Source organism: Clarias gariepinus, chromosome 2 (genome assembly GCF_024256425.1).
Source record: "Clarias gariepinus isolate MV-2021 ecotype Netherlands chromosome 2, CGAR_prim_01v2, whole genome shotgun sequence".
Lineage (NCBI taxonomy): Eukaryota > Metazoa > Chordata > Actinopteri > Siluriformes > Clariidae > Clarias > Clarias gariepinus.
In genome coordinates this window covers 24178015-24201113 of record NC_071101.1, presented here as the reverse complement: position 1 = coordinate 24201113, position 23099 = coordinate 24178015, and the positions used below count along the sequence as shown (strand labels likewise).

The following is a 23099-nucleotide window of genomic DNA, read 5'->3' as shown; positions in this document are numbered from 1 at the left end:
CAGACTGTCCCTGCTATATGCAGTTCAGCCAGTGCTTTATTAAGAAACTCATTTCACATCACTTACAGTAAATATTTGCATGAGTGCAGACACAGGAACTAGGTGTACTTCCTGTGTACATGCAGCCCCAGTCAGCAGGGCACAGTCTTTCCCACAACTGACACCACTAGAGGTGTTCATTTGGTTTCCGCTTTCGATGATGATCTGTCGGCTTTTGTAGGAACACCTAAAAGTTTACATATTCATCTAAGCCCTTGCACTCCTCACGTCTATAGTAACTACAGTGAAACTGATTAGAAAGCATATGTCGTACACATGAAGATATTTTAGGTGGTTAAAGTAGTGATACTGTGAACATTTGTAAGACTGTTGCTTACTTTGCTTTAAGTGTGTGAGAAATAATAATAATAATAATAATAATAATAATAAATAATAACTTCATCAATCTAGACACCATCTGCTTAAAGAAAAACAAGAATGCAAGATAAATATTACATAACTCACACGCTTCACTACAATAAAGCTGATTATTTATGCATTTATTTTCAAATGTAAACTTCACTATTTCATGCATACAAGTTGACACAAACATTATTTGACAAATTCTTGTTAATTCTCATATTTGCATAGGACAGAGTCACAATATATTGTCTAGAATGTAAAAAATAATGTCATAAAAAGATACAGCAGAGAAACCATGACCAGCAACATTAAGCGTTGGTATAATTCATGGAACTGTACAACTGTAATACTTCACTGTAGTGATTTGGTTGATTAAAGAAAATAAAAGAAGAAAAAATGGTAATGAATGGCAGGTTTTGAATGAGGTCATGAAGAGAGAAACTGGCCATAGTTGAAATATGAGTTATTTTGTACGAAGCGCTGTATAGCTGCGCCGGAGTCACAGGAACAGGCATTGTATGGTGATAGAAAATAAAGACTAATACATACATCAGGAAGGCAAGCCAAGTATACACATAAAGCCTAGAGGACAGCCTGTAGCGTCTACAACCTCCCAAAAATTCTTAATACAACATCTGTATTTGTTCATTTTATGATTGGAGATTGACAAGTTGGTACAAAAAATGTGCATCATTGGCGTGCAAACGCACAAAGTATAATCCATGAAGGCCATTGAATGTCACCAACGTCAAGCGAATCGTCCCATATAGAAAGAACAAAATGAGATGCCTTAAAGCAAAAGAAAATGATTTGAAGACAGTCCAGTCCGTGTCAAACATCATAAATGTTGGGCCTCATAGAGTAAGTTTACCATATAGAGTGCACCATATAAAAAAGGGAACAAAGAGAAGGGTGCTTCTGAGTTTGAGCCTCATACAGTAATCCAGTCATGCGTCCTCATTAACAGCTGCTACCACAGCAGCCTCGTCCCTGCTGACGCCACTGGTTCTAAAAGGCTAGTCAAGTCTGACCACGCAAAATATGAGATGACCAAAATTGACAAATGACCAATAGTAAGAACATGATCGCATTCTGCAGGTCTTAACGTACAGTGAAAATACATAGCTTAATCCCCCATATTTTACATATTTTGTGGGATTAGCAACATAATGCGAACAACAACAAAGCCATGTTTTTTCCCTGGTAAACATTTACATTTCAATTTGAAGGATGTTTCCAGTAATTCCTAAAATGTGCTCACACTTGATGTCGGGGTTTTTTCCCTCCCAGGCCACACAATTACTGAGAGGCATTTCACGGCCAAACATGGGTTATTCGGACAAAAAAAACAACCTGCGCAAGCACAGTGCTATTCTACCTGTGGACGCCATTCATTTCAGCTTTAGAAGATCCAATAAGCAAAAATGGGCAAACAGCCTACATAATGTTTAACAGATATGTGTTACTAGGACAATTAACACACAGAGCGAGCTATTTAGTTTACCATGGCTTTGTTTGTTCCTCAAAGGGTCTCTTTTGTTTCCTGAACTTCCTGGCAGACTCATTTGGGAATAACCCAATGAGTCATATGATTTGAAGGATAAACATTTTTTTTTTCCTTTCAGCTGAAAGCACTCTAATGTGCTTTGTGAAATGGCAGCCTGAATTCCAGCTAACATAAATGCAAACATCATACGTTCATCCACTCTAGACGTCTTTGGTGACAATCCAGTGAGGCTCTAGTTACAGGAACCCAGTGCTGAACTTCAATTAATTGTACAGTGTGGGTTAATTCGCTTGATGGCTCAAGTGGCAGATGCTTTGTACCACTTTGGCCCATGTTCCATGCAACAGTTCCACTGGGCTAGCCCCTGTTTTACATGTCTTTCACGTCTCATGGGAATGGCTACAAAATAATATGCACACCTGCCAAGCAAACAGGCTTGCAAAATCCCTTTTATGAGAGGCCCAGGTTTTACTGCTTATCCTGTCCCAACATGAATGGTTGTGTCTATTTTGTCCAGTAGGCACCATCAAATATAGTACAAGCGCATTGTCAAAACAGCAGGAAAATAAAATATGAGCAATATGTAAGTACCCAAAATAACTAGTCACAAATGTATAGTAAAGTATATAGTAAAAGTTCATTAAAGTATATCACAGTCCAAAACTGAACATAAAATAAATACATAAAAGTAATTTAGCTTCTATGCATTGGTTTGATATAAGCAGCACATTTACAGCAAATGAAATTGCAATCCTTTGGAATGGTTGGGCTTTCACTTCTGATTAATATAACAATAATAGCGTCCAAGAGTTTAGACTATTAAACTATGTATGTTCAAAATTGTACAGCATCAGATTGTAGACAGAAAAATTAAGAAAGCAATATAATCAGAGAAAAAAACAACATAAAGCTACATAAATGTCACACCAAAAGAAAAAAACAAACAGCTAAACTTAAAAACACACATCATTCAGTCCTGTACACGTACTTTAAAAACACATCACTCATAGAAAACTGTACAAGGTTATTTAGTTAATGTCACCTATTATGGAATATGCATTAATTTTCTAAGGGTTTCTCCTGGAATTGCTACTTTAATGCCTTTGGCACTCATCAAAGCTAATGTGCTATTCAAACAATATTAGTCACATTTCCCAAAATTAAAATCCACTAAAATTGATTAGTATAATTCTAGCAACAGAAAATAGAAATTAATTTATGCTAAATTGGGGTAAGTTAATAATTAAATGAGATTTATGATTCACATTAAAGGACTTTGTGAAACATTTAGGTATTTTCTTTTACAACTTAACAGTTTGAATTAATAGATATTAATAAATCAGACAATGTTGACATCATGGTTGGCCCATTATTTCAGTTTTGCCAATCTAATGACAAAATACTTCATACTTCATAACCTTCTGAGTCGTTTTGAAAAGTACAAGTTTGGAAAAAAATGATAACATGATGTGTAACAAAATGGTCATCTATAATCAAGGAGAGAATGAAAAAAATGTAACAATAATAATAATGATAATAATAACAATAATAGCATGGGACTACACTACCTATTCACAATGCTATGGTCTCTATGGTTATGTGTCATTTGAAAACGAAGCTAATTATATCAATTATGTGCAAGGCATTAAAGAAGAAAATATTAGCCTTAGAAAAGTTAACTTCAACCCTTTCTCTCACTTCTCTCCACAACTTGTAAAGGAAAAAAAAAAATCTATATCCTGTGTATAACAAAAATTCAGTGTCTCTGCATAAAGAGTTACCTCTTGGTGCTTGTCTTGCTCAAGGCTTTAAAAACTGAGATAAAAAATGTAAAACAAAAACAACAGTTATCAGAAACTAAATATGTTTTCATTCAGAAAAAGGAAATAATAATAATAATAATAATAATAATAACACAACACGAAAATATATATTACAAACAAACCAAGCCAGGTGAATACATATAAATCACATGTAAAATTGAACTGTAAGCCAAGGAGAGAGCAGATTTACCCTAAACATGCCACAATCTATGTTCAATGGTCTCATTTCTGATTCAAGTCGTTTCAGTACAGTGACTACAAGAAGCGAAAGAGAATGCATCTTTTTTTGACGTCTCACACTGACCTGTTATAGGTAACCAAAGTGAGTGCCAGAGACTGGGAAAAAAAAAAAAAGTGTAATCATTACATTATATCTCACCATGACCCAAGATGGTGAGACCAATTTAAAGACCAGACATGGTCCTGAGTGGTGTTTGAACATGCTACTGGAGAACCACTGTGTTTTCTGACCACCGGTGAAGAGAACACAGAGATGACCTACAGCGCTTCCTCTCTACTGCAACATGCGGCTCTTTGGTGGTGTGAGTAAAAGCTTCTGGTCAGCATATGTCAGCAATATGAATGGAAAGGTGTTATTATCTCCTCTTTGGGGTCGGTTGATGACAGCTGCGCCGAGAGGGCATTTAGCTAATTAGTACTTACTAAATTAGTGTTCCAGCGTTAGCTATAACAGAGTGGAATTGGATGGCACTTTGATTCCAAAATCTCTGGAGTCTGTTTAAAATGACCTAATAGTGAAAATGCATTATGTGTTGTCTTGCTGCAGCAGTATTGCATGCGTAATGCTGTTTCATTTTGTTACGGGTATTTTCTTTATAGAGAGAGCGAGAGAAGAGAGAAAGCTTTGATTATGTGTGCTGTTTTGAAAGACTCTGGCTGTGAGGCCCTGAGGGAAGGGAAGGGAAGGGAAGGGAGGGGAAAGACTGGGAAAGGGAGGGTGAAGAGTGGAGACAAGGAATGCTATTCACAGGCCTTCATCTGCTCCTACAGTCCAGGAATATGGCATCCCCAGCTGGGTAGTGCCACAGTGCCCCAATCCTCTCCCATCTCCCATCTCCCTCCACAAGGTATTAAGATTCAAAGCAAATAAGCATGTGCATGACGACTGAGACGACAACCTAGTGCAGGTGACAATGACTTGACAAGTGCGAGATGGATGAATGTGCATGTGCATCAGAGTGTAAATATATGTGTGTGAGACAAAGTGCCAAAATAGTTTTGACAGGGTGCCTCATGGCAGGGTTTTTTTTTGTTTGTTTTTTTTTTACGCTTGTGGCTTGAGTGATGAGAAAAAGTATGCGAAACATAAGACCACTTTCTCATACAGGGCCATCATCCTCTCAAGCTTTAGCAGGCGAAGGACGGTAAACTGCTGTTTGTTTAATGATATGTATGTGTAACTGCATGGATTTGTTAGCAACAATATTTCATGAGTCTAATGCCCCTTGTTTAATGAGGATCAAGTTTGAAAGCAGCTGCTGTAATGGTATATTGAGGTAATGTGTTTAGCAGTAACACTGACTGTTTCGATCAGTGTCTCTGCGACAGTAAAGAAGTCTGTGTAGAGGTCTGGATACTCAAAGAACGAAAAGTCCAAAAAGTCCACAGTCTTACAGCTGCGTGCTGCTCGTCTTATCTTGTGACTCTGATCTATACAACTGTCTTTAAGGCAGCTGTGCAAAGAAAAAAGAAAGATGTGTCTGAGTAAAGCCTGGAAGGGCTTAGCACTGGGGGAAAAACTGTAAATTTAGCTTCCTTTTCTTCTCCAAAGATTCAGAACTCCAGATCTGACAGGATATGCTTAAAATTTTTATTGATACCAGCATTCCTATTGTTCATGGGTCCTTTACTCCTTGGCTCAACTTCCTTACTTGTGAAATCCTTACAATGTCCTCAAATTTCGATGGCTTTTGATTAGAGAAGATCCACCACCCTGTGCCATGTGCCATGTGTGATAGATGACAGGATGCTCCTTCTTCCGTTAGCACTTAGTGGGTGGGCAGGAAAAGGGGCAGCATGCTTAGGAGTGGAGAGCTGCGTTACAGTCCAAAAGCCAGAGAGGGTAGTGCTAACTAGCTGTCTCCTCTGCTGAACTGTTCGACTTATGATAAAGCCCATGTCTTTATCAGGCTCCCTCGGGGTCGGCTCTTTCTTTCCTGCCTTATCCAGATAGCTGCTTTTCTTTATGCACGCTGTAGTCTCCCATTACTGCACCAGCAACCCAGCCCAGTTTCCAGCTTTCTGCTCTCTGAAGACCTGCAGTCGTCCAGGCTGCATTCAGTGTGCCAGAACAAAGACCCTGGGGGATATCCTCGAGTACTTCATCTGTCCTCTCAATGGCTGCCTCTTTTTTTTTTTTTTTTAAAGCAGTGAATGAAGCATGTTGTGGGTACTGCTATTGCTTTCCCTTTCCAGTATGCTATCACTAGACTGATTTTAAACACAGTCGTTTCCTAAGCGGCAGGTGGCAGTCAGTAAGGTGGGCAAGGTCACATGGCCGAGGCATCTGTCATTACCTGAGACTGCCAATGCATCTCCCTTCCCCCAGCGCTGGATACCACAGGCAGAAAAGCGTTCCTATTCTCAACTTCACACCTTCCAGTCTTTGGTGGTTTCCTGTTTTGTGCTTTCTTAAAAAAAATTAAATAAAGAAAAAAAACACACACACACAAATGGAAAGAATCAAAGTCCCCTTGTTATGTGTAATAAACCTGTACTGTTACGGAAAAAACCTGAAGCTGATGCATGTGCAGTCTTTATGGTGCAGTGCTGCTGCTTTGAAACTTTATCCTCCACGTTTCAGGGGATTTGGTTCAGGCCAGTGGGATCTATTCTCCTCATTGGGAAGGTGGTACATGTAATGGCAGTTTTAACACCTACATTCACACAATGTAGGGATTTTCTTTAGCGACATTAACACCACAAGTTTCGTGGCTTAAGTCTGATTTTTCATCTCGACAGTTCACACTTGCGTGTGTGTAAATGACCTATATCTGTCTTTACTGTGTGAACAAAGCTCTGCCCTGAAATGTGGCACACACACAAATCTATGAAATCAATAACGGCCTAAGGACATGAGGACCCACCAGAATTGTGCCACAAACGTGTGCAGTGAAGTGTAATGTTTAAAAAATAAAAATCTGTCTTACTGTGTTATATGACCACACACGGGTATATGTTCATAGTGGGTGAAATCTGATGTTCATTATTTTTCTTCATGCAGATTTGAACAAGTGAAATATTTAAAGAAGGAAAAAAAAAGAAACATGCCACTATAACACAGCCCTTTAAAAAAAGGACATATCCCAAGATCCCCCCCCCCAAAAAAAGTCTTAGAGATAGCAATGTAAAAAAAATGAAAAGAGTTACTTCCAGTCTCCATACACAATGACTTCCACTCCATTTTAGTCCCTATTCTGGGGTACCACGTCTTATTGAGTTTTTAATGACTGTTAAACCTAGTACTAGTTTCACCTGATGTGAAATCCACTAAAAAAAAAGACAAAAGGAAGAGTGCAATTTTTTTTTTGTTGTTGTTGAGTGTAAGGCTGCTTTATGTATGTTTTCTCTTCATGTTCATTCTTTCAAGCTAACAAGGCCATCCCTGAGCAGGGCATAAAATTCAACCCCTGTTGAATTTCAGAGTAAAGTGATGCTTGTATTGTGCAGTCAGTGTGAATATTAAAGGAGAAGGAAAGAAAAACAACTGTCTAGAATCCTGAGGTGTGTGTGTGCGCCACTCCCCCTAACCCGTCATAAATTAAAAACGAAAGAAAACGAGAGAAAAAGGAAGAAAAAAATATTATACCTGTTAATTCTGTGTAAATTTTTGTTCACTTGAAGAGATTTGATCAAAAGAGAGAAAAAAAATACAATGGAAACTGGCTTTTGCCAGAGGCTATAAAAATACAAACATATGGTACATCATGTAAATATTGCCATTTAGGAAAGGCATTTTTCTTCTCTTTTTTCGACTTTTACTCTTTTTTGAAGTTGTTTAGGGAAAAAAAAATGCATTACAGGAAGCAGTTATGTACAGTAGAGTACACCACAGCAAGCAAAAAGGATTAGCAAAGAGAGGTGGCGGCTAACAAGTGTGCAACATCACTACTTTTGACAGAAAACAACTTGAGTTTAAAAAAAAACAAACCAAAAAAAAAAATTAAAAAAAAATATTCAGCACTGAGCTGCAGGGGGCAGAGGGCGGAAAGTGCAGGTGGGTTTAAGGCGAGTTGGCTGGGCTGAGCGTGGGGCTGAGCGTGGGGCTGGAGGCATCCGAACGGCTGTAGTCGCTCAGCGATCCGGGCCGTGTGCTGCTCGTGGCGTTCAGCGTGCTGCTGCCTCCTTGCTGCCTCTTTAGCATGTCTGGCTGGAAGTCGGAATGGCGGCGAGCATGCTTCATCAGGTGGTCGCTGCGCATGAAGCGCTTGTCGCACAGCGGGCAGCCAAACTTCTTCTCTCCCGTGTGTGTGCGGTAATGGCGTGCCAGCTCGTCCGAGCGGGCAAACTTCTTACTGCAGTCAGGCCAGGTGCACGGGAAGGGCCGTTCTCCTACATCGCACACAAACACACACAACTGTCAGTATTTACCCAACACCAACAGACACCTAGAACTAGTGTATGCTCAGACAATACAAACAGTACGATATAGATTAAATATGAATGTATACACAATACAGTTACTTAAAAATATAACCTTGTATACACAGTATAAACCTGTCTATGTTTGTATTTCCACCTAGCTCTGTTCGTTTCTGACAAAACATGATTTACGCCAATTTGGGCCTCTTTTTCTCATTACCAGTTCTCTAAATCCTATACTGAGGAGGCTACAAGTCATCAGTGCATACAGTGCTAACCGTCCGTGCCAGCTGATGTTACCCTAGCAGTTTTTCCTTCCCTTATGGAGACAAAAGGCTCTTTTAGAAACGTCCAAGTGCTGCCATGTTCCTTTGTATCTTGTATGGCCCTTATTAAACAACTACAGACATCCTGTTTTGGTAAAACTTGCCTATTTGTGTCAAGATCATTTCTCACCACCTGAATCCATACAAGCATGAAACAAAAGTAGCTACTGTTTCTGTTACGGTGGTTTAAGTTAGGGCTTGGGTATTGAAAGGAGAAGTGTTTTAAGGGGGCCAGGCATATTCAGCCATTTTGTGAATCTGAGCTTCTTCGCAGGAATAAGTGAAGCTGTCTAGCTCCAACTATAGGACTGGATGGAACACAGCAGAGCATAAGCACAGTGGCCAGAATCCATGCTCACACTGGGCACTCCCGGGTTCAAACCTCTCATCCAGCATTTACATTACAAATGAACACCCTGCATACAGACATAAAGCCTCTCATGCTTTTCAGAATTTTATGAGGCACTGCGGAGAACGCACCGACTCTCTCATTAGTGCTCCAGCTGCAGAATAGCCTGTGAAATGTTTTTACTGTCATTAAATTGAGTGAAAAGCCTCCAAACATTAAGCCAGGAATGCACAGCATTAGAAATCGAGCATACGTACCATCTTACTAATTGATGAAGAGTTGGGATATATATATATTTTTTTTTTTTACTAAAGTTAGGCACATATACTCTGTGGGATATTCTGAGCTGGGTGCCAGGAGTGTAAAAAGCAAAAACACCAGGTGGGGGGAAAAAAAGGTTTTACGCTTGATACTAAAAACACTTAAGCAAAGCAAAGCCACTTCAGACAGAGACTAATTAAACAGGATTCAGATGCTAAAGTGTTACCCTGTCTCTGCCAACGTGTAACTATTAGTGAGTCCATACAGGAGGTAATTATACCCTTTCCACTCTCAAATCATGCAATAAAACAAGACTTTAACACAAATCTACACTGTATATGGTCCCGGATGTGCCTTCATATGCTGTAAACTATATATTTTGTTCATTTCCATGTGGTAGCAATGCATATAGTCCAACAAAGCATCTTGCACCGTGGAGGTAGGGAAAAAGAAAGAAATCAGACCTCTCGGTCATGATGCAAGGAAGTTAGACAAAGCAGGAAATGTATGTATGAGTTCCAGACAGGCCAGTATAACAGTCTTTGTTTGGTGGTTTCCCCATAGGTCCCAGTGGAAAATCACTGTGCCTCTTTTAAACACATTTAGTATGATGCCAGATTGGCGTGAGACACCGAGGTCCCTTCCCCCACCACAGAATGGCTGTAAAGCAGACTGGGTCTATCTATGGTGGCTCGGGATGGGTTCATGTCCTGCCATTCTCGTGCAGACAGACTGAGTGGAGTTCCCCATTTCCCCCGGCCTCTCAGACCTCTGATACACAAACAGACACACAGAGATAGAAACACAAACAATCTTACTTAGTCACTCAGGATGCCAACTCAATAAGTAAAATATTCACACAGATTGTATGGACATTCACTGACCATACTTTTCTCATAGTAGTTTATTTAATTCACAAATACCCAAGGCCATGACAGTGCCTACACACCCACATAAACAGAGTAATCCTCATGCCAGAAAAAAAGTCCCTACTGTCTCATTGTGCGAACAAACCACCACTGAATCCTCATTGGCTGCATAAATGCACGAGTGTCCATCCACACATAATATTAATCTCTCTGCTCTGGTCCATTCATCACTTACGTACTGGCGACCTAATTGAAAAGGGTCACTCTTTGACCCATTTCAACATCCTGCACATGTCCATCATGTAATATGACCAAAAGCATAATAGTGGAAACAGGAGCATGCTTTTTCAGCTTAAGTAATTACATAAGTAACCTATGATCTGTATAATAGGATTATTATTTAAGGAAACATTGTGTTTGCATTCAGTTGTTCGTATAAGGATACACATTTAATAAAACCTCTCAGACATTTTCTGTCTCTTCACATTGCCTTAGCGCAAAAGAAAACAGATCCAGCAACATAAATATTTCACTGGTCATAAGAAAGATGATCAGGAATGGAGTCTCTAAGCCATTACTTTTCTTGCTGAGGAGCATAATGCACTTAGAAAGCTGAACCAGTGTGTGTGTGTGTGTGTGTGTGTGTGTGTGTGTGTGTGTGCGTGTGTGTGTGTGTGTGTGTGTGTGTGTGTGTGTGTGACAAATTTCATTTGGAAATAAAGGGAGAAGAAGTATAAAAAGAAGAGGAAATGAAACCACCAAAAGTGTGTGGGAGTTTGAAAATGTGCCACACCAGTAGCAGCAGTAGCGATTTAAGTGCAGATTAAATTCCTGATCATTCTAGAGCACATCCACGCTGGAGCGCACCCTGGCTGCTATCCTTTGTGCTGCTGTCGATAGCGATGGTTCAGAACACTCCTGAGTAAAGATAGAGCTTGTGGGTGTGTAGTCAGGTAAAAAACCTCCAGACAAAAGGTATCACATGGTGTCACCAAATATTTGAAACAAGAGCAAGCTGTCTGTTCAGAAGAACTGCTGAGCTCAGGATTTTCTGACTGTGTGTCCATCTGTGTCCAGTGAGGCCACAAACTAACATTTGCATGAACAAAGGCTAGTTTACTTGTTATTTACCTGACTTATAGATTTATTTGAAAGGACATCACTAACACTGGGCAGTTGCAGAATCCCTGGGATAAAGAGAATGACTGTGAGGGGTCTTTTGAGAGATTCTGTGAATAAATAATAGAGAGGCCACAGTCATTGCTCTGTGCTGTGCCAGACCTGCTCCACCCACTTTGCACAACGCACATCTCTCCTAGCCTTTCCCTTCACTGCTATCATTTTTACCAGACTTCTGGGGGGGTGCTTGCAGTGTAGGTGGGGCAAAGCAATGTTGCATTACATGACCCAGGTTGTGGGTGGTGATGTCAGAAGCTGCCAGCATGCACAACTCTGTTTGGCAGGAAACCAGCAGGACTAAGTGTCCCTGGATTTCCAAGAACACAGTGCAGTAATGAGGAAAGGCTTTTGTTGTGTCCTCTTCACTAACGAACACAGTGACCCAGTTACCTCGACAGGCAGTTACATCACAGATACAACGAGTACAGAAAACAGAGCAGCAAATGTCTCCCCTTCGAGATGATGCAATTACGTCATAGGTAGCCGTCTTGAACAACTCAAGCAGACTTATAAATGGTTTGTTTAGCTGGGGCATGAATGTGCGCCATGGTATAATACAGTAGTGAGATTGCATCTATCCTGAATGGGCTTTGAGATGGATCAGGGGGAAATAGGAGAGAGGCTCTTTGAGGCCAACCGTCTGCTCCATGGACACCTGATCAGCCCTGTATCTGAGCAACCCTAAAGGAGACTGAATGACGAGCCACAAGACTTAACATCAGTCACCTGTTCTAAGAAGAACAAGGATAAAATTCCACCAGCCTCTTCAGCCGTGAGCCTTAAAAGCAAGCAGGGAAGTGAGACAGCAAAGCAGGCAGTCAGACATGAATGACGTGAGGTCTAATGACTCCTCCCTGGCTGTTCAGCGCTATAACCCTCACAAAGTACGCCTCCCAGGCCGCACTACTCCATCTTGAGGGCTATGTACATCTGAACAAAACCCAAAAAAAACATTTTTTGAAAATTTTTTTTGTTGGTCACCTTTCAGCTAGTCTTTTAAGATGAAGAAGATGAAAAGAAAGAGAGGGGGAAGTATGTTAAACCAAGCTTTTTCATTAAACTGGGACGTTTTAACAGACGTATATTTTTGACCTTACATATCTCCACTAATGATTACAACTAGACAGTTCAGTCATAGTGAAAATATTACACTATGTATGTGGATTAATCATAACCAAAAACTATATCTAGAACAATTTATTTTTATGTATGGTTTATCACACACGTTGGCCCAGTGACATATGTCCCTGCTCATTAGATGGCATTTGCTTTATACAGTTCATAGTAGGGCTGCAACTAACGACTATTAAAATAATCTATTCATCTATTAATTATTGAAATGATAAATCAATATTACAAATGAAACAATTACTTAATAGCTTTTATTTAGCTATCAGTTTTAACATTTAGCCTGAGTTTGTTTCATGCATGTGGTAACTACCAATTAGTATAACAAAAATGAAAACTTTTGTAATGAAACAATATCTAAACCCAAGAAAAAGCTAAGTAGCTGCGATTAAATAGAACTATTAGTTAAGGCTTAAAGCTTGCAGATGGCAATTATGGAGGTTAAGTTAAAATGTTAAGAAAACTGAGATTCGGCCTGCGGTGAAGGGGCATGGTCAAGTGTCAGGGGCAGGGTTAAGTTAAGCGTGTGTGTGTGTGTTTCACTTAAAAAGGGTAATTGAAAGAAATGGAAATACAGTAAAAACCTGATGCACAATGACTAATTATCCACATTCTCTTCTGGTGTGAATCCTCCCAAACTTACCTGACTGTTACGTTTTCCATTAAGTGGCGCTTGGTCATGCCCCCGTCAGCACAAAATCTTTCCCTCTCATTCTAGTTGCTACTTTGCTCGAGTTAAGAGTAAAATGCTCCCACAGAGTTTTGCTCACGAAGGGGGTTGCCATCATGCTATTACTCACTTCAGTCCAGTGAACCTAACACCCACATACCAGGGCATTCACAGTTCACATGAAAATCAAGCACCACTGGCAATGTCATCAACTAATCGACAATTAAATTAGTTGCCAAACTAATGTGATTATCGTTTTTATTCGTCAACATCGATCAATCGTTGCACCCCTAGTCTATAGCTATACCGAGTAGACAACAAGGCAGGCAACGACACCAAACAAGTTTGACTTTAGTCAGATTTTAGGCTTGTCCTGTCCAAATCCTCATCATTTGATGGCTTTAGCAAGAATTATGAAGAAAATGTCTGATCCTAGATCTTACTTAAATAGACATTTTCTGTCTGGAGTCAAAATAAAGTCATGCTTCTCTTACCAGCATAAACCCACCTATAATAGTGGTTTGATGTTGTCATGAAGTTGGCTTGAAGGTTCATATGAAGTATTGGTTAGAGAAACACTACACTTACCACACTGAGCTCCACTGAATAAGCCCAATCATATCAACAGCAATCTAAATGTGAGTCCCAGACCAGCACCACAAGCGTAGTAGCAGCACTCATCTGAGGGATATAATTTATTCCTGCATTTATAGACGTGGATGAGAGCCAGGCAGGAGCCAGCCGACCGTGCTTCTCCACAGTGGGTTAATGACAAGACTGCTGTGGAAGCTGTAGCCCCTGCATGGGGTGTAGCCTGCCTTTTTGTTCCAAGCCCAAGACCAATTTGTCCTGTCCAAATCCTCATCAACTGATAATAGCGCTATGCTGTTCTCAGATCAGTCTGCGTGTCACTCCTGCAGCAGTAGCTTCAAAACAACGCTAGTTCATGAAAGTTCAGTGACATCATCATAATCATCATCATCATCATCGGGGTGACCGCGGATATAATAACCACCCTGGAAAAAAATGTGGGACACACCCACCTAGTGCAACAAGCCAAGAAATGAACTCAGTGTGGCCATATATACCATAGAGACTAAAAACCACAAACACTGGCTCAAGAGCAACTGGTAATAAAGCCACGGCTGCCTTTAATTTATGTGAAAGAGAGAGAGAGCATTAACACCACACGCTGTGTGATCAAATACAGAGTTTTTTTACAAAATCCGTAGAGAATCTCCGTGAAACACTGAGACTAGGAAGATGGCAGTTAATCACACCTTGCTTATTAATGCATCAGCGTAACCTTTTGTGTGCATGTGCAAATAGGAAAATGGGGAAAGGGCCTGTACAATGACAGACACCAGAGGTTAAAAGACTCTTCAATCTCCAGTCTGCTTTCACTGGTTTGACTTGGACAAATCTGCATTCACCGTTGTTTAAAAGTATAGCTACTGTAGAACAAAGACATATGGGTGGACTGAAATGTTCTTGCTGATGGACCGGATGGCAAAACACAAACATTTTGAATTTGCTAACTCCTTCGTTTCTGAAGAAAAATCACTTTTGACCTGCATGTCTCATCTTGTGGTGTCAGTACTGTCTGGGTATGAACAATAGCATCAGGCTCGTGTGCTATGGGAGGGTCTATGCTGTCTGCCATTTCAGTATTCCATTTGTGATAACCATTACTCACTCCACCCACCACCTACAGCACTCAGAGGAACTCGGATGCACCAGAGCGTCAGGCAGGAACACTCCGATAAGTCATTTAGCGTTCTACCTTCATTGGACAGGAAGAATGCAGGTTTGATGGAATTCTGCACCTCATCATATTAGACTAATTTATTTCATGATGGCACTAGAAAGGCCTAGCAGGCTTCCTTTGCTCCAGACTGTGGGTTAATCTTTTTAAGCCTGGTTAACTAAGTACAAAGAGACACCTGCTGTTGTTAGAAGCTGCTTATATCTGCAGAAATGCTCACATAGACAGGAGGGTGCTGAGCACACTGAGTGTACCTTGAGTGTGTCATTCCCCCTTGCAAGTTCCTGTATCTAAATTCAAAGTCCAATCTAAAATAACACTGTTGTTGATCATTAAAGGAAGGGCCAGAACATACCCAGATCCTCCTGCCTGTCTTTATCAGCCTTCCAACTGACAGACTAGGAGCCTTCAAAATAAGGTTTTTTCACTCCGTATGTGAAATAGCAGAGCAATCTCCTGTCCTTCCCCACCCCTAAAGCCGCCGCCTGTCAGATTGAATGCGCCTTTTCATCTATGCCATAACCACAGCACGGTACTCTGGATCCTCCATTTAAAATGTATAGACAGGGAGGGGTCAAGCACCTTGTAGACTTCAGTTAATATAAATATGAGAACCTGGAGGCACCACAAATCTCCGGCACAATAAATAAAAGCGCATATACATCACTCCCCATGCTTTCTTAGCTCCAAAAAGCACGGGCAGAAAAGACCCACATCAGACTGCCTGCAGCTGCAGCTACATAAATGACCTACATCACCAGGGTGGGGGGCATTGACAACAACTCATCCCCCATCCCCTGTGGGTCCACTCTGTACAGTATGTACCAGGCATGGCAAAGTGAGCAGTCAGTGCTACGCATTATGTGTGAGATCCTCTACTGGTGGCTCTATGAATCATCAGGAGGGCTTAAAAATGCATGCTTTTCTGAGAGGAGAAACTGACACCACTGGGTCGCATGCAACTAGAGGGCAAGCAAGGCCAGGCCCTGTCGAGTACACAACACCTCAGCAACTCATTTTCTTAAGGCCCTGTCAGCCAGGGAAATAGGACACAAGGCTGAGGGGGTGGGGAGGAAAAGAGTGTTTTTTTTTTAATAAGATTCTGCCGAAGCTAACTAAAGGATATGTGAGCTCAGTGCTGTGTGAAGGACAGTACAGGAGGAGGATCAGACTCTGGTCTATTTTATCTTCCAGTGCATTATTTAAACCTTTTGCAACATAGATTAACAATGTGTAACATTTTTGATAAATCAAGAGTCAGAATACTTTCTGTGGACTAGTACTAAAAAAGGTGCCTCAAGAAAACAATGCCACAGGGAGCCTCCAGGATCAATATGAGTTATTCAATATGAGGAACAACAAAAAAGTACACCTTCTGTAAAATATTCTTTTGCGTCCTTGGGTTCCATTGGGTGATTGCTTGTGAGCCCTATCAAAAGTTAATACAGTTAGAACACTCCATTTTGTCAGGGACATTGGTAACCATGAAGATTAGAGGTATCTCCTGGCACACAAGATGATGAGAACATCAGAGACATCACTTTTTCTACACGAACCACATATTACTAGACATGACGTGACATGTTATTCATGTTATTCAATTTCAGCATGGCAACAGAATTATTTAACCTAGTTAAACTCTATAGACATTGCAGCTGGGTTGTGAACACACAAGCACTAACATATGGGACAGCATCAGCAAACTTAACGCTATTGTGGTGAATGAAATGTTGTCCCCACCAAAAAAAAGTTGTTTTAGCTAATAACTTGTATTGCTTTTTAACTTATTTTCCATAGCTAAGGCCATGAGGTTCAGAGGAAGGGGAACCCACACCCCACCTTTATGAGTTGTCAGACAAATCTGTCTAGTAACCTTAGACCCTCAACCTGCTGAAGGCTTGCAAACATATGCAGTATAACGAGCTATTTGTATTCAGCATGTTCCCTTGAAAATGTCATGTCTTAACAAACCTTTGACCTCTATTCAGCAAAACAGTGCAGAGGAAAGGAAAAAAATGTGAACGCATAAAAAAAAGGCTTCAACCTTAATGTGACCAAGTTAGACCCACTAAATTATTGCTTTAATCTACTGGACATTCCCATGACTACTAGCTCACCCTATATGAGCCAAATGACATTATTGAGATGTACAGATGTAAGCAAACTGGGTTATTTTGACAGATATCCCCAATCACATGCAGTATATATATATATACACATATAGACTCCAACATGGATCTGCTAATCAAACATATTTCTGCAATTACCCAATTGGCTTTTTTGGGTACGTAGTGAAGATTTCAATCAATAAGAATATCAAATCCAGGTCTCCAGTTCATCTGGAGGATAAAACAAATAAATGAAAGATTATCAAACACATATCTTACCAAAACCTAAACACCTAGGTAAAGACCTTTAAGTCATACATTTTTGGCCCAGTTTACACTAAACCACAAATTTTCGGGAAAAGAGGCAAAGGGTGAAATGTGGCTTTGCAACTCATATAACGAACATTTTGTTAAAAAATATTGCCGCAACAACCTTGGGGAAAAGACCTCAAATGCACTATAAGCATAGCATGTGCGTGCCAAATTGCCCACAAGTATAAGAGTCTCAGCTTTGAAAATTTCCTGCAAATATGTCACTTTCTCCACTTGCACTGAAACTCTCAAGTTTCAAGGGTGTTTCTCATACGGACCCCACCCATTCTATTTCACATACATACTGCACCAAAGTAGTACTGAGTGTTTTTTTTCTCTTCAATGTATTACAAAAATAAGACTTCTCCAAATTGCAACCTGCAAGCAAATTACGTCACAGATAAGACAACACATCTAGTGATAGTCATCCATCTGTGTGGGTGATTATGATTTATGAGCCTTGCACAGCACAACCTCATTTTCTAGGAATCTAAGATTTTCTCCTACATGTCACTGCAATCTGTAGAATTTTTGCAATCAGAACCATCGTCATGGACTTGTAGGAATGAGGAATACATTACAAGATTTTAGCGTATTTATCACAGCTTTTTAAGTGGTTGACCATATTTTGTTTCTCTAGCGTAAAACAAAGAGAATGATCCAACAATCCGCCAACAGAAAAGGTGAATTTTAACTTCTATATTCAAGAGTCAGCCAAAGTCTGGCTGTACAGTCAAGCTAAGCAGTAACACATTTCTTTGTAAGTCACCTCAAGGTCATTCCACTAACCTTATCTCAATCACGAACATTTTGTAACCACAGGTCGCCACAGGATTACAGGGAATAGCCAAGTGAACTTCAGATACGTGAGTCAATTATACAGAGCAGCAGTGCAAACACCCAAAAGCTACAACAGCCAGCAAGCTGGATTTGCATAAGGTCTACACACATGAAAAGCAATGTGCAGCCACTCAATGTGAAAAGTTCTTGTCTAGTCTAGTCATGTTTCTAATCCTTGTTAGGAGGATGTTGGAATAATCAGTGATGAACCATAAATATTGTGTAACAGCCATCAAAATCAACAAACATTTCTTTTTTTACTATTTACGGTGTTCTCACTTTATTTGCATTTCAATGCATACAGTACTGCAGTCTTCTTCAAAGCAGCAAGTCAAGCCCTCTGTCAGATGATTTAAGCCAGCATTTGATCACAATAGTACATCTGCTCAAGCTTGGTCATAAACCCCCTTTTCTCACAGCAAGCTAGCACATGCTGGCTTTCCAGGCGTTCTACATCATATAGGGCACATATATGCAAAATTGCAAGCCAAAACTAACTAATATTGTAGGGGGAAAAAACATTGCTGCATTCTAATATGACCTCATATCAAAAACATTAGCAATGCTACAGTGAGTCATCTTAAAAAATCCTGAGCTCCAGGCTTTTTTTTTTTTTATTATTCTGAAAGAAAAAGAGGTCTGTGCCCAGACTCTGATTCACAAGAACAAATGTTCCAGCATGGAGTTCAAACCAGAGTCGGCACAGAGTTCAGGGTGTTGCTAAAGTCGAATGAGGACTCCAGCCCACTTGGCTCACTGGTTTGTTTTTATAACACAGTGTTCCCCCTTCTTTTAGACAGTGGTGTTTAGCTAGGAGAGGGATCCATTTTCTCCTTGATCTATTGGTTGGGACTTAGAGAAAATCTGCTGAGTGCTTTGGAAAAGACTGGGCGCACATAGCACTTTGGCAGAGTCTGGACTGCTGAACTCAACTGACCCACATTCTCTGATTACCAAAACAAATGAGACGGAATACTCATTATTCAACCAGAACACCACCCGATCACACAAGCCTGAATGTCAAGTGAGGGCAAGTATGTGTGTGTGTGTGTATAGATAGATAGATAGATAGATAGATAGATAGATAGATAATGTGTATACATGTGTCCAGCAAAACCAAGAAGCAAGGGATGCAAAAACAAAAGGTCATGAGGGAGGTCCAAACAAACAGGAAGAGGCGTGTGTGAGAGTAAGAAATTAAATAATGCTTATTAATTACATTCAAATTAACTAGCCAACCCAAATGAGCAATAAGCTAGAGGGCTTGTTTTTAGGATTGCTTTCACTCAGGCTGTGTTTGTGTGTGCCACTGACCGCTTCACAAAAACAACCTTTCCACTACTGCTCACATGGTGCATCCTGTCTGCACTCACTGTCGCATCTGAAAAGGGTGTGCCATAGCAGCCATGTAAATGGGTGTGTACCATGCCAGCCACGTCAAGCCAAAGCCCTGGTGGAGACCTCTCTTTACTTTTATGATGCCAGATGTGCTGATTGCTATAGCGTAAGACCTCTTTCTTTTTGAGGGGAGGAGACATAGCTGTTTCATGGAGCATAAATTATGAAATATAACAGCAAAGCAACCTAAGTGGAAAATCAGTGGATATGAATACACATTTTTTTGTTTGTTTTTTAAATCTTTTTTTCACAAAAGCTTTAGATGTGCAGCTGAAGAAGGGTGGTGCTGTGTGCTTGTGTTCCGCGCTCTCTCTCGCTCTCTCTCTCTCTCTCGGAGCTCGTCTAGTTGAGTCTGTTGCTGGCCAGATCAGCTGGCAGTGTAGCGCGCGGGGGTGTGGCACTTAACAACAAAGGGCTTAAGAGGCACCCACATCTACACGACTCCAGCACGACCCCCACCCCTTTTTTTTCTTTATGCGTTTTTCTGCGCGTTTAGTCCCATCTTTGCATGCGTTATCCTTTTTATCGGCAGTGTATTTAAAAAGAATAACGATCCGTTCGCGTTAAAATGGTGCGTCGCGCGCATTGCTCGGCTGCTTGGTGACCTTTGAGTTTGACAACTTTTTTTTTTTTTGCACAAGAACTAATATTTATGAAAAGTGTAGGATTTCCGTAGAACTTTATACATGTGCGTGTGTGTGTGTAAGAGAGAGGGGAAAAGAGAGTACGTGTTAACTAGAGGTTATGTGGGGGTTGTTTACTGCCTGTCCTATATGGATAAGGACAAGTGCTAACTGCGCGCGTTGACTTCCAGCACTCGATCGGGACATATTGTCCCCGGATATCTCATACAGTACGCGTTCCTGTTTAAAGTGAGCTCAAGTGTATAGAGACACAGACACCGGAAGTGGTGCTGTGGGTTAAACCGGTGGAAAACTGTTGCTATATAGCTAGACTGACTCTAAGGCTTCTGCTGTGGGCGTGACGTTATTTACGACGCAAGCTTAAATAACATATGAGCCTAGTATTTTTTTTTTTTTTTTGAAGAATGGCTAAATGTTAGCGGATTAGTCGAAAATCGTTGTCCATGTGTTTAATTGTAACTACGCAGAAGCAAGATTTGAGGCACGGCGTCTTATTTAGAGTGATGATGCAGCGAGGTAGAGGTTCACTCCTAAGAATAAATCCTCATGTAAATCGGGAAAAATTGGCTCCCAACCGGTTTCTGTAGCTGTGCTTCTTTCTCTATCTGAGCTGCAAAATGACAAAGCGCACTGGCTGCAATGCAAACTGACCTGTATGTGTCCTTAGGTGGGCTTTGAGATGTGACGATTTGCCATAAACTTTTTCGCAGCCCGAATAGTGGCATTTGTGCCTTTTCTGCGGGGACTCCTGCTCAGCGCGAGCCTTCCATCGCTTGCCTCTTTGTTTAAGGGCAGGATCGGCAGGGACGGCGGTAGGTGTGGCAGAATTTCCATCCTCTCGCGGTGGGCTTGGTGGCATGCTCTCTTCTTTTGTTTTTGCCTGCTCGGCGAAATTAGTCGGGCTCTGCTGATTGAAATCCGCCAGAATTCGGGCCACGACGAAAAGGGAAGAGTTGTCCTTCACCAGCGCTTCCTTGGTCTCGTCTCCGGTCCTGGGTGCAGCCGCGGGTTCGGGTCGAATCTCCTTGTTCCCTTTAGGATCGTGCACAACTGCGCGGCTGGACATGGACACAAGGCACTCTGCTGCTAAATGTTCCATTTTGTCAAACACGCAAAATAAAAGTGCCCCCGATGGTTCTTTATGACATTCAAAAGCGAAGTGACACTTGTCTAAATCGCTCGAGTCCGTCGTCGATCCCTTTTGTGTGAAGCTGAACATTCAGCAAACTCACTTTGTATCGTTACCGGCTTCTCAATAAACCTGACATCCTGAATAAAAGCACGCGGAGATACGAACCGTTCACGCGCCGCACTTGACTGCTCGCTACTGTTCAGACAAAGACGCTCAGGTAAACTTGAGTAGGTTGAATGTAAAAAGTCCCCATCGTGGCAGAAAAGTCCATACCCATGTAAAGTGACAGTATTGTGCTCTGCGCTCACTGGAGCTGTCGGTATCCACGCTGGGGGCGTGGTGGCCAGGAGTGTCGTCACAGTGCGCGCTCGCGCTCATTGGCTCGCAGAGTGTCCCAAAGTGCACCGGCTCAAACTTCTCGGATCCATCCAAACCCGGACACTACCTTACTGAATAGTGTGCCTATCTAGCACCCTACCAAAGGTGGTCTAGCATTCTTTCTTTATACATTTATTACATTTGTGGTCTAATACTATATCATTTCACTATGAATAGCATTTAGTATATATGTACACAGATTTTCCCCCCACTTTTTAATTTTACGTTTCCATTTATTTTACTTTTTTTTTTTGGATTAGTATTTCTTGATTGCTTCTAAAAATGTGATCTGGCTACTGTAATATATAATTTTCTCTTAAAATGTAATTAAATTATCTATCTATCTATCTATCTAGTCCTATATAATCTATCCTGGCCTAGTATTCACTTTTAAAACATAGGCGAACACCATTCTGGTCAATATGCTATTACGTGTGTTTTACCATCCAAATGCTCTTCATAATCATATGCACATGTGTTAAATCAATAAAAGCTTTAGATCTATTTTCTGCATTTTCTTCCAGTGTTTTATTCAGCAATGTAAGGATTTTGATGTAGTCCTTTGCCAAGTTGTGCAACATGGTATTGTACAAATTGTTGAATGTATGTGCCATTAAAGAAACATAATAAACTGCCCAGTTACAAAGTTCCCACTTGTCTATACAATCATCATGTAGGGTGAATAGTGGTAAAGTGGGACACTTTCTGAAAATGGTTGTTAAATATGATGTGCCACACCCCGGAAGTGATGTCATAGCCACAGATTTTTCATTTTTTTTATCACATACTTGCTAATGATGAACTCATTGTTGATTTTTAGTAATAAAAAGATATCCATGCAAAGATATAAATAATTAGGCTTAACTGTCCCACTTTACCCATTGTCCCACTTTACCACTATTCACCCTACGTAGAAACAGTATATTTTTATTATTTTGCAATTAATGCACCTTAATGTGCAGTATTTTAGGGGGGTTTTACTAATAACTTCACCCTCTTTCTCATTGTAATTTTTTTTCATAAAAAAAGACTTAATATTTTTCTACACCTTGTTGCTTGTATGTTTTATAATCTGTGAACTGGCTGCTGTTACATTAAACTTTCCTTTGGGATACATAAAGTAATCTATCTAATAAAAAATAAAATTGTCAAAATCATGGCATCATTTTATTTTGTTAAAAAAACGAAAAAAAAAAAAAACGAATTATGAACAAATCAGGGTAAACAAATACAGAGCTCAGCCAAGTATAAGTGTTTTTAACTACCTAGTAAAATACATGGAAGCGTCTAAAGTAATAAGTTACTTGGGTGTATTTAGTGATTAGGTTCTTTGCTTTCAATGTGTCTTGCATGACAAGATGTTGGTTAGCTGCTATAAAATGAGTGTACACTTATATACAGCAGTC

At 40.5% G+C, this 23099-nt stretch overlaps 1 protein-coding gene across 1 annotated transcript; it reads right to left on the bottom strand.

The window, feature by feature from the left end:
• Positions 1-522: 522 nt before the first annotated feature.
• On the bottom strand, positions 523-21658 carry klf13 (Kruppel-like factor 13). The gene is made up of 2 exons (XM_053510667.1): positions 20835-21658; positions 523-8304 (listed from the first exon to the last, which is right to left on the bottom strand). The coding sequence occupies exons 1-2, from the start codon at positions 21400-21402 to the stop codon at positions 7976-7978; spliced, it is 897 nt and encodes a 298-aa protein (XP_053366642.1). The 5' UTR covers positions 21403-21658; the 3' UTR covers positions 523-7975.
• Positions 21659-23099: the final 1441 nt, after the last annotated feature.

Excerpts from the sequence above, each read along its gene's own strand:
- klf13 (XM_053510667.1), bottom strand. The coding sequence starts at position 21,402 with ATGTTCAGCTTCACACAAAAGGGATCGACGACGGACTCGAGCGATTTA. Across the intron at positions 8,305-20,834 it reads CCACCTAAGGACACATACAG|GAGAACGGCCCTTCCCGTGC; the intron begins GTCAGTTTGCAT and ends TGTGCGATGTAG.